The 13,106-nt window shown below is 49.2% G+C and overlaps 1 protein-coding gene across 4 annotated transcripts in view; it reads left to right on the plus strand.

The window, feature by feature from the left end:
* The first annotated feature begins 1,477 nt into the window (after positions 1–1,477).
* BRPF3 (bromodomain and PHD finger containing 3) overlaps positions 1,478–13,106 on the plus strand; it is a 35,916-nt gene continuing 24,287 nt past the window's right edge. Inside the window, exons 1-4 of one of the 4 annotated variants that reach the window (XM_024983479.2) lie at positions 1,478–1,708; positions 4,945–6,421; positions 9,760–9,916; positions 12,266–12,397. In XM_024983479.2, the coding sequence (XP_024839247.1) occupies positions 4,971–6,421; positions 9,760–9,916; positions 12,266–12,397 (1,740 nt within the window). In that variant the 5' untranslated portion in view covers positions 1,478–1,708; positions 4,945–4,970. Of the gene's footprint in view, positions 1,732–4,944; positions 6,422–9,759; positions 9,917–12,265; positions 12,398–13,106 lie in introns of those variants that run through there. The other 3 variants (XM_005223317.5, XM_005223318.5, NM_001205627.3) reach the window with 3 other exon arrangements.

Raw genomic sequence — 13,106 nt, forward strand, 5'->3', positions numbered from 1 at the left:
CTTGAAAAGAAAAAAAAGGTTAAAGTATTTTTGCTATTACTTTGCCAGAAGGTACTATCTTTGTTATACAAATGAGCTTCTTTACTTTTAATCAAACTTTCAAATTCAAAACACAATGTTTAAATTCCTTAGAATGATAAACATCTATACTTCAAAAGTAGCAGTTTGTTCAGTTCAAACATTTGGAAGATTTGGGTCCTAAAGCCTTTATTCTTCATCCTCTGACTCTACAATCTGTGTTGTTGATCATCAGAACCAAGCAAGAAACTGTGAGTCTTACCAAGCTACACCACGAGCGCGGGCAGAGGTATCGCTTTCAAAACATGTCATTCATCTTCACATTTAAAGGCAGTCTATCCATACACCCTTTATAAACATAGTTAAATATTGGTGCTTAAGACTTCAGTCATATGCGGTAAGCTTTCCAATTTATAGGCAAAAGAGGGGTGGCAAACGCGCCCTTTTCTTAAATTTATATACGAAACCAAAAGCCGGGCTGATTACTGAAACCTGAGAGTCTGAAGCTGCCACTTGCCGAACATCTATTAGAAAACGGCCTTTGCATTAAATTAACCGACTCCTATACAAATCAGGTATAAGAAGAGTGTTTCCCGTGTCTATGGTGACAAATGAGTTACCAGACGTCCTTAAGTAAGACTGTCAAACTTTACGCTTTTTAAAACCCAGAAGGGAGAGGACGGGGCACAGCGAAAAGTCAGGTCTGATTCTTATAAAGGATGTCTTGTGGGGAATAAGACGCTCACCTGTACACGAGAGGCAGGCAGGTCTTCCCCGGTTGTCCTCACTGGGAGAAGGTACGTACATCGATAGACCTTTGTCCTCTGAACTGGAACACGGGGGTGGGGGGTGGGGACGACTTTCTAGAAGTAGTGCAGGCACCTGCACCACAAAAAAACTGAAGACCGATTTTGTCTTCAATGACTGCTCTTGGCTTAGAGACCCTCTAGCTCCGGGAGAGGGGCTGTCGCTCCAAACCTTAGCCTCCTCCCCCGCAGGGCTGGGGGAAGGGGATGACCAACCCCTCTAAGAGGAGTTAGGGACTTGTGTCTTTCCCAGTTGGATCCGAACATCCTCCAGCTCTCTGGTCGGGCTCGCCTCGAAGGAGGCGAGCCGGACCGGGGTGAACCGGAGCTGCGGCGAGCGCAGATCCTGCCTTTGCTCGGCGCCCCTGCCGCGTCCGCATCGCCACCGTGAGGCCGAGCAGGGGACCGTGCCCTGTGGCGGCAGCGGCTCCGCGCTTCGCTCCGCACCGCCTCAGCCGCCGCCGCCGCCGCCGCGCCGGGTATGGGCGGGGGGATTTTTTTTTTCTCCTCCCCTGTTTTCCCTCTCTTTCGCGCTCTCGATCCCGTTCAGCGGGAGAGCCCGCGGAGCCATAGAGGGAGCGAGGGAAGGGGTGGAGGTGGCGGGGGGAGGGGGGGAGGCCGGAGGGGCGGATCCTGCCTGGGGGCTGATCCCTCCCTCCCCTCGGCCGGGCTCCGTGGCGGCAGCGGCGGCGGCGGCGGCGGCTCCATTCCCCCTCCTCCCCCGGGAGCGGCGGCGGCGGTGGCTGGGCCGGGGCCCCAGCGCGGGCCGGGAGGGGGCACGGCGGTGGCCGCGGAGGCCAGCGCGGGAGGAGGCCGCGCTCCGCTCCCCGGGCCGCGCCAACCTGCTAGACGGCTGGCCCGCCCGCGCCCAGGGGTCCCGAACGGTAGGGCCGGGCCGGCGGCTGAGGTAATGGGGGCGGCAGCGGGGCCGGACGGAGCGGGGGCGAGGGCAGCAGGGCCTACGGAGACCAGGGACTGAGCGGGGTCGGGGAGGGAAGCGAGGGGCTTCCCGACAGGGACGAAGGCGGCGCGAAAGCTCTCTCCTGGAGCCAGGGTGGCGGCGGGGAAGGAGAAGGCGAGTGAGGGGGGGAGCTGAAAAGCGAGGACCCCCTCCCGCAGCCGCCATCTTGTTTTCCCCCCGGTCCTGGAAGCCAAGCCACCGAGCCCCGCCCCCTCCACACTCTCTAATTGGTCAGACCAGAGGAGATTTCCACCCCCTGAACGTCCCTTGGCCCCCCAGTTCCTCTTGACGGGTAGGTGAGGCGGCCAATGGGCTCTCGCCTCTGCCCCGCTCGTTCGCAGGCGCTAGCTTTCTCTGTCTGAGGGTCGGACTCCGCGTCAGTCTGTCTGTGGCGCGCTCGCCCCCTCCCCTCTGGTGAGGAGATGTTATTTCCCTCCTTTCTCCTCTGAAGGATCAAGATTCTTCTGGAAGAGGTGCCCCTTTAAAGGGGCAGGGAGCCTTAGCTGGGGTTCTCCCTTGTCTCATGAGTATTTCGTGTGGGGTGCAGGGGCAACAGTCTAGTTGCAGAAGCTCGTTCTTGGAGGACCTGTGTGGAGTGGGCGAGGCGGGGCTCAGGGGGTGCCAGGTAGACCTCTGAGAGTGTTGGGAGGTATTTGAAGCTGTATATGTGGAAAGGGCTGTGTGGGATGAGAAACTCCCGCCAAAAAACTAGACTGTAAGCTCCTTGCGGGCGAGACTCCTTTTCCTCAGCAGCAGCCCTTCCCTCTCTGGAATTTGCCCCCCAGCGTCTTGGGTACAACAGCAGAAGTCTCTGTAGATATTGCCGCCTGGCTGAGAGAGACCCGAGCTACGAGCTGCCCAGGAGGTAGCGGATAGCGGGTAGGGAGGGGGAATATACCGTGGCTTTGACAAAGGAGGGGCTTCATCTGCTCTCTGGGCCATTTCGAGTTTGTACTGAGGTAGATTTTTACTCTGCAGGGGTCTCCACGCCCTCGAAGGAGGGAGGGTAATAAAGCAGGTCCGTTAGCCTGGGCTGCCCCCCAGGGAGTTGGCGTTTGTAAGGCATGGAGTGGCCAAGGGTCTCTGGAACCTGCACAGAATTGCTGTGATGATTCTCTCTCCTTTGGTTCCAAATATGGTTTGTGCTTGCCTGGCACTGTGCCTCAGTAAAGTTTTTTGTTTGTTTTTGTTTCAGTCACACTTTGGGATTGAAAGGCATTTTGAGCAAGAATGGTAACAGTACTTTATTAACAAGTAGCAACCCTTGAGAGATTAATTTCATTTTACTGATGAAGTAGAGGGGCACAGAACGATTCAGTGACTTTCTTGGGGGTCACACTGGGCCAAGATTACAATGTGGACTGCCTCAGAGCCTCTTTTTGTACCAGACCATGACATCTCTGTGGTGTATTTACGTCCTGGTGAGATGAGTTGAGCAGATCAAAAGATCTGGGTTTAAATTGTAGCTTTATCGTTTACTAGCATTGTGTGGAATAATACCTTTCTGAGCTTCTGTTTCTTCATCTATAAAATGGGGATGAGGATATCTGTTCTACCTTCCAAAATAGTTGTGAACAGTATTAAAAGCAAAAGGGCTTTGTAGAAAAGTGTGTTACATTATCATCACCATCTACACTTTATAAAGATGGTAGATCTTGCAACCAAAGTGACAGACTCTGTTTTGTCTCCTTAATACTATCTCCTTGTTCATAGCCTTCCAAGTCTCTGCTTACACCTCAGGGCATCATATCCTCAAAGGTCTTTTCTAGCACTGATGGCCTCAGTAATTGCAACCACAGCTCCTTGTGAGCTTGTCATAATTCTCTCCATCCCAGAAAACGATGTGAGAACAATTTAGAGCTTTCTCCTTGTCGCACAGGGGTAGACGATGTATTTTGGGAGAAAGGGACTTTGAGGTAACAGATACACTGAAAGTTTACATCAGATATTACCTTCATTATCTTGGCCTTGGGTCCAGTGAGAGTCCCATATAGGCCACTTGAGGCCACTCCCAGAGCTTCCAGGGTTTCTGCTTAGAGATGCACTAGCCAATGGATCATGAATGCTGCCTTTTGCAGAGAATACCCTGCACATTGTAGTTTGAAGTGCTTAGGCCACATGTAGTAGACATTTCAGGTACCTTCATCCCCTTCACCCCTGAGTGTTATCAGGGGATAGGGTTTCTGATCATGGTAAGATCTATTGGGAAAGGGCTCTAGACCTATGATTTTTGATCCCCCATGGGGCCACACTGTTCATGGCTCTACACTGTTTATGTGTAGGGCTTATAAGTGGATGCTGTTCTTGTTTACTCCTTTCCTAAGCCTTAACCACCACCCCCTTTTTTCGTAGTTAGCTGTCCCACAGCCTTATGTACATTATTAGAACGTTAGCTCTCTCCCCATGTTTCACTGTAGTGATCTGTGCTTTTCTGTCCCTTCAATCAGACAGAGCTCCTCAAGGGTAGGGATCATGTGTGTTTGGTTTCTCGTTTCATTCAGCTAACACTTGTTGGAGATACAACAGGGAACAAGACAAGCAAAAATCCTTCTCCTCGTGGACCTTACATTCTAGTGCTGTGCTGTGCTAAGTCACTTCAGTTGTGTCTGGCTCTTTGCGAACCTATGGACTGTACCCTGCCAGGCTCCTCAGTCCACAGGATTCTCCAGGCAAGAATACTGGAGTGGGTTGCCATGTCCTTCTCCAGGGGATCCCAGCCCAAGGATCGAACCTGCATCTCTTCTATCTTACATCTCCTGCATTGACAGGCAGGTTCTTTACCACTAGTTCCACCTGGAAAGCCCACATTCTAGTGGAAGGAAGAAAATATACATGATAAATAGGTAAATTACATAGCACAGCAAAAATTGGTGAGTGTAAGTAACAGTGAAAAACAAAGCAAGATGAAAGATGACTGATGGGGGAAAGGGATTTGTAGTTTTGGGTAGAATGGTCAGAGAGGGACTCACTGAGAAGCACTGTTATGGAAAGACTTGAAAGAGGTGAAGGAGCAAGCCATTGTAAATGATACCTGAAGGGTAGAGTGTTCAGGTTGAGGAAATAGCCAGTTTGCTCAGTGGCCACCTGATCAGAAGGAAAGGTGAATGAGTGCATGCGTGCCTAACCATCCAGCTCAGTCTCCTGGCCTTCTCTCCTTAGGTCTGTCTCATTGGTTCCCAGGTGCCATGAGGAAGCCTCGCCGGAAGTCGCGGCCTAATGCCGAGGGCCGGCGCTCCCCATCCCCCTATAGTCTGAAGTGCTCACCCACTCGGGAGACCCTGACGTATGCCCAGGCCCAGCGGATTGTGGAAGTGGACATCGATGGACGCCTGCATCGTATTAGCATCTATGATCCACTCAAGATCATCACAGAGGATGAGTTGACTGCCCAGGATATCACCGAATGCAATAGTAACAAGGAAAACAGTGAGCAGCCTCAGTTCCCTGGCAAGTCCAAAAAACCCTCATCCAAGGGCAAAAAGAAGGAGTCCTGCTCCAAGCATGCATCTGGCTCTTCCTTCCACCTCCCGCAACCCAGCTTCCGCATGGTGGACTCAGGCAGTCAGCCAGAAGCACCCCCGCTGCCTGCTGCTTACTACCGCTACATTGAAAAGTCACCTGAAGATCTGGATGCAGAAGTCGAGTATGACATGGATGAGGAGGACCTCGCCTGGCTGGACTTGGTAAACGAGAAGCGGCGAGTAGATGGGTACAGTTTGGTGTCGGCAGACACCTTTGAGCTGCTGGTGGACCGGCTTGAGAAGGAATCGTACCTGGAAAGTCGCAGTAGTGGGGCCCAGCAGTCACTCATTGATGAAGATGCTTTCTGCTGTGTGTGCCTGGATGATGAGTGCCACAACAGCAACGTCATTCTCTTCTGTGACATCTGCAACCTGGCTGTACACCAGGAGTGCTATGGCGTCCCCTACATCCCTGAGGGCCAGTGGCTATGCCGCTGCTGCCTACAGTCTCCCTCCCGGCCTGTGGATTGCGTCCTCTGCCCCAACAAGGGTGGCGCCTTCAAACAGACCAGTGATGGGCACTGGGCCCATGTGGTGTGTGCCATCTGGATCCCTGAAGTCTGCTTTGCTAACACCGTGTTTCTGGAGCCCATTGAGGGCATCGACAACATCCCACCTGCCCGCTGGAAACTAACCTGCTATATCTGCAAGCAGAAGGGGCTAGGTGCAGCCATCCAGTGCCATAAGGTGAACTGCTACACGGCCTTCCACGTGACGTGTGCACAGAGGGCTGGGCTCTTCATGAAGATTGAGCCTATGCGTGAGACCAGCCTCAATGGCACCATCTTCACAGTGCGCAAGACTGCCTACTGTGAGGCCCACTCACCGCCTGGTGCTGCCACTGCCAGGAGGAAGGGCGACTCTCCTGGAAGCCTGAGTGAGGCAGGGGATGAGGAAGGGCTGAAGGAGGCCTGTGAGGAGGAGGAAGAAAAGGAAGAGGTAGAGGAGGAGGAGGAAGGTGAAGGGCAGGGTGGGGTAGGTGGCCCCCTCAAGGGAATGTCCAAGAAGAACAAGATGACTTTGAAGCAAAGGATCAAGAAGGAGCCAGAGGAAGTGGGTCGAGACATGACCTCCACTGTCCCCATGGTCACTGTCCCACGGATACCCTCTTACAGGTGAGCCTGCCCAGGAAGTCTCCCTGGGGACACATGGTTTCTTCTTGGGCTGGTGTTGGTCCTGAGCCAGACCTCCTTCCCTAATGTTGGTGAATTCCTGTTCTCTTCTGTGCTCTCAAATTTAGACTTCTCCTTTGGACCTTGGGCTCACCCAGTCTGGTTTGTGGTTTTGATTGTGCCCTTCAAAGCAATGTATTTCCTTTGGTTCAAGGTGAGACATACACTTAAGTTGCTTAGAAACCCAGGCGACGGGATGTCTAAGGTAATATTTCAACAGGGCACCAGTGGCATTTTCGATAGGAGGTAATTCATTATTAGGACCATCCCATATGTTTCTTGATGTTTAGCATCCCTGGTCTGTGTGAGTGCCATTCGCATCCCCTCCCTAATTGCCTCATGTTTGTGACAGTCTCAGATGTCCCCCACATATGTTTCTAGTAACCTTATGGGGATTGAACTACTTCCAATTGAGAACCTCTGTTTCAAAGGGTCAGTATGGGTATCTGCTGTCCAGAAAGCTCCATCCTGGGAATGATGGGGACTTTGCATAAGAGGGTTGTGTGGGGAAGATATGTTGTGTTTCCTCCTAAGAAACTTTTAGATTTAGAGGAAAGATCAGTTCTGCAGTATAACTAAGAAACTTTGGCTCCCACCAAGCCTGTTTTAAATCATCAGAGAGGTATCTGGACCTGTTGGAGGGATGGGAGCTTGGCAGAGAAGCAAGAGACAGGAAAGATTTTCCATTGGAGGCTCATCTCATTGTTGATGTTCATTAAAAAGACTATAGTGTTAGAGCAGGAAGGAGTCTTGGAAATTATTCATCTAACGTAGTCCTTGCACCTTCTCCCACACCCCCAGATGAAGAAACTGCGGCCACGGGAGGTAAAGTTGTTCACTCCTTTATTCATTCAACGAGATGTTTATTGAGCACTTACTATATGCCAAGTCCTGTTCTAAGGGCTGGAAGGAACCAAGGGAAAGTGACAGACCCTGGACCACAAGTTGGGGCTCATGATGCCTTTAGGTTCTGTTCCTGTTGTCTGTCTGTCTCTCTTTGTGTAAGGGACAGGGAGAAAGGAGTACTGGTGGGCAGAGGAGAGTGAGTTGTTTGCGGGAAGCAGGCAGCCAGACTTGTCCATCTGGAAAGAAGACAAGAAGACAGAAGATCCAGAGGGAGAGGCTCTTGTGAACCATGACTGGAGTTAGATTTAGTCCATAGGAAATGGGCCTTCTAGTCACAGAGCTGTTCTAGGCTCCCCGCTTCTGTTAGGTGAGTGGGTCCATGCTTAGTCCCCTGGTGGTTATGCCCTGGGGCTAGACTTTTGGGTTGTCAGGTCTGCTCTTGTAGGTGGTTTCTTTCAGGGTCCAGCACTGCATGCTGACTAAGAACCAGAGAGACCTGCATTTGAATCTTGAGCTTCTGTCACTACCAGTGTGATCTTTGGCAAGTTGCTTAACTTCTTTCAGGCTTAGTGTATTTATTTTTAAATGAGCCTACCTTAAAGAGTTATTGGGAGAAATCAGTAAGATAGTATAAGTAAAGCACTCAGCACAGTGCCTGGCAAATAGTAAGCGCTCAATAAATGGTGGCTGCTGCTGCTACTGCTATTTTATTATTATTCTTTTCCCCGCCTGCACAAATGCTATTGGGACCCTCCATGGCCAAGAGGTTGTAGAGGGAGGGGGCTGCCTGCATCTGGGCAGGTGTGCTTGGCATGGGTGTTGGTGGGGGAATCTGTTCTTTGGGGAAAGGCCTAGGCCTTGATTTTGTCAGCTTGGCTTTGGGGTAGGGATGTCTGACCATGGAAAGGCGCAAGGCCTAGGTGAGCAGTGTCCAGCCCAAATGAACATACTTTTTAGGTTCCACCTTCTTGTTTAGGCACAGTTATCTTCCTTTCAGTGGAAGTGTGCAAGTGAGAGGAAGAGAAGCAGAGGAAAAGCCAGAGGAGCACTGAGTCCTTGCTTAATCAATTTGGGAACACAATATGGTATAGCAGAGAGATCGTGGATTCAAATCCTGCCCAACTTCACCATCTTATTAGCTGCGTTAGTGGCTTCAACAATGTATTCAGCCAAGAACAGAGGCTATTCTCCTTCTGCCTTTCCATCATTTGAAACATGAGAATAATGTGACCTACCTTGCAGTTCGAGCATTTTTATAGGGATTATGAGCTCTCATTAATGCCTTTCCTACTGCTTCCCCCCACCCCTTCATGTGTTATTGGCTTAAATCCTGACTTCCAGACTACTCTTTTGGGGTAATTAGCCAGCTAAATTTTAAAATTTTATTTTCATACAATTTAAAGATTAATTTTTACTTACAATTATTACAAAATACTGACTATATTCCCTGTGTTGTACAGTAGTATATCCTTGAGCTATCTTATACCTGATATTTTGTACCTCCCACTCCCCTGGCCCTGTATTGCCCACCTCCCCATACACTGGGAACCACTAGTTTGTTCTCTCAGAGTCTGCTTCTTTTATGTTCACTAGTTTGTTATATTTTGTATTTATTTATATTTTTTGGCCATGCCACACTGCTTGCAGTATCTTAGTTCCCTGACCAGGGATTGAACCTGGGCCCTTGCGGTGAAAGCACTGAGTCCTAACCACTAGACCGCCAGGGGATTCTCTCATATTCTCATAGTTTTTAGATTCCACATATAAGTGATATTGTATACTATTTATTTTTCTTTGTGGAGCCAGCTAAATTTTCAGATTCTCCATCCTCTTATGTCTTTAGATTTTTTTTTTTTCAATTTGGTTCAAAATTAGGCATTTTTAGGCTGCTGAGTTTTTTAATGAAAAACCAGAGGTCAGACAACTCCAAAGGGTTGCATTTGGGTTCAGAGGGCAGTAGCCTGCTATATTCCTACTAATTTTCCTTCCAGCTTGGCTGTGGACTACTCCCTGGTCTGATGGGACCCTTAGCCACAGAGGGGCAGGAAAGGGCAGGAAATAGTGACTGCATTGCCCACAGCTTATACAAGTTCCTGTTCCCTTTTGCTGCCTTTATCAAGAAAAGAGTGAGGGTATTGGGGCACAGACCTATGTCTTAGAAGTCCAGAACTAAAGGGTCTGGGTTCCTGGGGGAGGGTTCTTTTGGAACCTGCAAGGCAGGAGGTGGACAATCAAGTGAAATACCTTACGCTGAATCTGAGCTGCTTAATTTTGCCGTCCTTTTCAAGCCTTTCTCTGAGGTGAGGCATTTGGCCATTTTATTCTGTCTTCCTCTACCAAGTTCAGAAATGAACCACGCACGGGGTCTTGATAGGAGGCTGTAATCCAGGCTGCCCACTGATCCTGTCTTTCACTTCCCTGTGCCTCTACTCAAGGTTGAACAAGATCTGTAGTGGTCTCTCCTTTCAGAGGAAAACCCAGTTCATGCAACGGCTTCACAACTACTGGCTGTTGAAGCGGCAGGCACGGAATGGTGTCCCCCTCATCCGGCGCCTGCACTCCCACTTACAGTCTCAGAGGAATGCTGAGCAGGTAGGTGAAGTAGTGATTTGAGGGCAGTGGAGGGAGGTGGAGAGTGATGAAGAAGAAATGGTGGGGCAGTGTTCCCTGAGCCCTCTGGAGCCTTTGCCTATAGCCTTCACCCCTCTAGGCGGTCCACCCCAGGAGTGACCTCCAGCATTGTAGCGCTCTTTAGACCAGACAGCAACTCCTCCTAGATGAGAGGCTTGGCTTGGAGCAAGCTTAGGGGAGAGTGGAGAGCAGGCCCAACTTTCCTTGTACATGGGGAAACACCCCTTTAGATACTGCAGAAAGGAAGAAGTGGGCTGAGTATGAGGTAGGTGACCATGATATATGAGTTAGGAAAGGGCATACTTTGCTTAAGACACTATACTGCCATCTGCCAAAAAATGTTCCATAAGAAATACACAAATTAACTGAGTTGTAGCACACAGCCTGCCCAGTTGGGTGGCCTTGTAGACATTAGCAGCTGGTGTTGCTGCGTGTTCAGTGTTTTCCCACATGGTGGAGGCACCCTGAGAGATTTTTTTAAAGTGTATTTAGTTCTCTCTCTCTCTTCACTTGTTCCATTACTTCTGCCTTTAAATATTCCTACACCTTTACTCCAGAGACAAAGCAAACCTTCCCCTGACTCTACTGCCCTCTGTTCTGTCTGATTTCACTTTTGCCTTTTGTAACTAAAGTCCTGAAAGAGAAGTGCATATTTGCTCTCTCCTTGAGATGGTCTGCTTGCTCTCCTGTAGCTTCTTCTAGAATAGTAACATGGTGTCTTCCAGCCCAGCAAGTCTTCCCTCATATTCTCTCACCTTATAGACTGTTGGATGATATTTGACACCACAGTCACTTTGTCTTAAAGCTTCTTTGTGACACCATTTCCCACCTCCTCTACCCCACTGAATGCACCCTCTGCTGATCCTAATTCTTACTCCTTAGTGGTAATATTCCCAGGGGCCCTGCGGTCTGCCCGTTGGCTTGGAGAGCTTGTCTGCTGTTCTAGTTGTCAATAACTGTGTGGCTGTAGCTCCAGGTTTCTTGTCTTGTCCCCTTTCTCTTTTTTTGCCCTCAGTCTCTCTGGAGCAGAGGAACTATAGGTGTCCATGTATATGTTGTTTCCTGTACGTCAGATATTGGAAACTTGATTCAGTATCTTCCTTCGTCTCCATAAATGTATTTCTTTTTTGATATGGAAGCTCCTTCCTCCTGACCTCAGATTTGTCCACCTTTGTCCACCTTGGAGTTACTTTTGGCTCTTCCCTGGGTTAGGAGCTACAGTTAATCATCCCTCAGTCGTTTCAGGGGGTTAATCAGTGTGTGGCCCTTCATCTCCATTCTACAACTACTCTGCTCACCCATGCCCCCTTAATTTCAGCAGTAGCTTTCTAGGCGGTCTCCAGCCTCTAATTCTTTCTTTGCTTCACCACTGGTAGTGCCTTATTCACTTAACTATTTTCCATCCTGTCATTTCTTTTTTTCCAAAATATATTCACCCCTCCCGACTGCCCCCTTCAGGCAGGCTACAGCTAAGCTTTTTTGCCTGGCATTTGAAACTTCTTGCCAGTTGGATCCTGGGTCTTCCTTGTCTTGTGTTGTTCTCCAGTTCCTCTGCTCTGGCCGGCCATTTTTCTTAACAAGCAAAGAATCACTGATTGTGCCTTCATACTTCTGCTCTGTGGTCCCTTCAGTTCCAAAAGAGGCCTTTCTTACCGCTTTGTTCATCCACGTCCATCACTACATGTGAAATCCTAGTAAGCTTGCTCACCCCAGGAATCCCTGACCTGAGCCCCACCCACTGAGATCTTCTCTATTTTATATCTTCTCAGCATTTTATATTCAGTTTATCAGATCAGTTCTTGTTGTCTTTATGCTACTGTGCCCTTGTGTATCAAGCCCTGGGCATCAACTACATTGTAGTTTTTCTAGGCAAGAATCACATGTTTGATGATGGTGGTAGTGGTGGTATTTTAAAGTATGTTGAAATAAGTAGGTACAAGCTTATGGTAAAAACTTTGCTTTATTTTCCAGCCAAGTTGAAGCTCTAGGGTGAAATTCTTTCCACCCTGAGGTGTGTATTAGTTTCCTTCTGAAATACTTTCCAGTCCTGAAGATTCACAGCTGCTCTCTGGTGTCCCTGGGGGTAGGATGGGGTAGTCCCATCTCTCTCCCTAGCAGTGGTGGTTGTGCTGTAGTGAAGAGACATTGTCATAGGACTGGGGAAGCACAGGAGGAAGGCATGTGACGGAAGAGGGTCCAGGAAGGGCATGGGGCTCTTAGCTGCAGAGTGCCTGTGAGGCTGAGCAGGGAGAGGACTTTGGGCAGGAGGGAAGCCCACAGCTCCTCATTCTTTTCCCTCCCCTCCTGCAGCGGGAGCAGGATGAGAAGACAAGTGCCGTAAAGGAAGAGCTGAAATACTGGCAGAAGCTCCGGCACGATTTGGAGCGGGCACGGCTGCTAATCGAACTGATTCGGAAAAGAGAAAAGCTCAAGCGGGAGCAGGTGAGAAGGAACCCTCAGAGCTCTTGTTCAAGATCTTTTTCTGCCCCCATCAGTGTCAGCTTTGTTGCCTTCCTGCCCAGCACTATGGGCTCCAAGTCTTGCCTACTAGGCATTGGGTGTGGTGCTACTGATGGCTTCAAACTTGGGGAGCTTTTAGCTTCTGGTGGCCTCGAGCATAAGCTTAATGTTATATGTCTGAGCCCATCCCTGGAGTTTCTCACTTACGAAATCTCAGGAGGAGCCTGGCCTTGAATATTTTGGAGAACTTCTCAGGCCATTCCGATGGGTATCACTTTTGACTGAGAGCTTGAGGGTTCTCATCTGACCCTTAAACACTTACAGTCTTTTTTTTTTTTTTTAATACCTCAAGTTTCCTTGACTATAAAAGGAGGATATTAATAGAACATACCTCATAAGGTTGTGAGGATTAGATGACTTAGTGTATGTAAAGAGCTTAGAACAGTGCCTGGCATACAGTAGGGCTATAGAAGTATCAGCTGCTAGCATCATTATTGATACTCTTTGCTTCCCTAAAGTGTCTGTTGCAGCACCCTGCCTATGACAGTGAGCAAAAACTATTAATTGAATGGATGACGAGCCAAAAGTGTTTTTTCTGGTCCAGGAATAGCAGCTGTTACTTCCATGCTTTGGAGGCCCAAATTAAAGATGTTTTTTCTCTCTTTCTCCAAACTCCGCTTCACTGTTCATC

The sequence above is a fragment of the Bos taurus genome, chromosome 23 (assembly GCF_002263795.3).
Source record: "Bos taurus isolate L1 Dominette 01449 registration number 42190680 breed Hereford chromosome 23, ARS-UCD2.0, whole genome shotgun sequence".
Lineage (NCBI taxonomy): Eukaryota > Metazoa > Chordata > Mammalia > Artiodactyla > Bovidae > Bos > Bos taurus.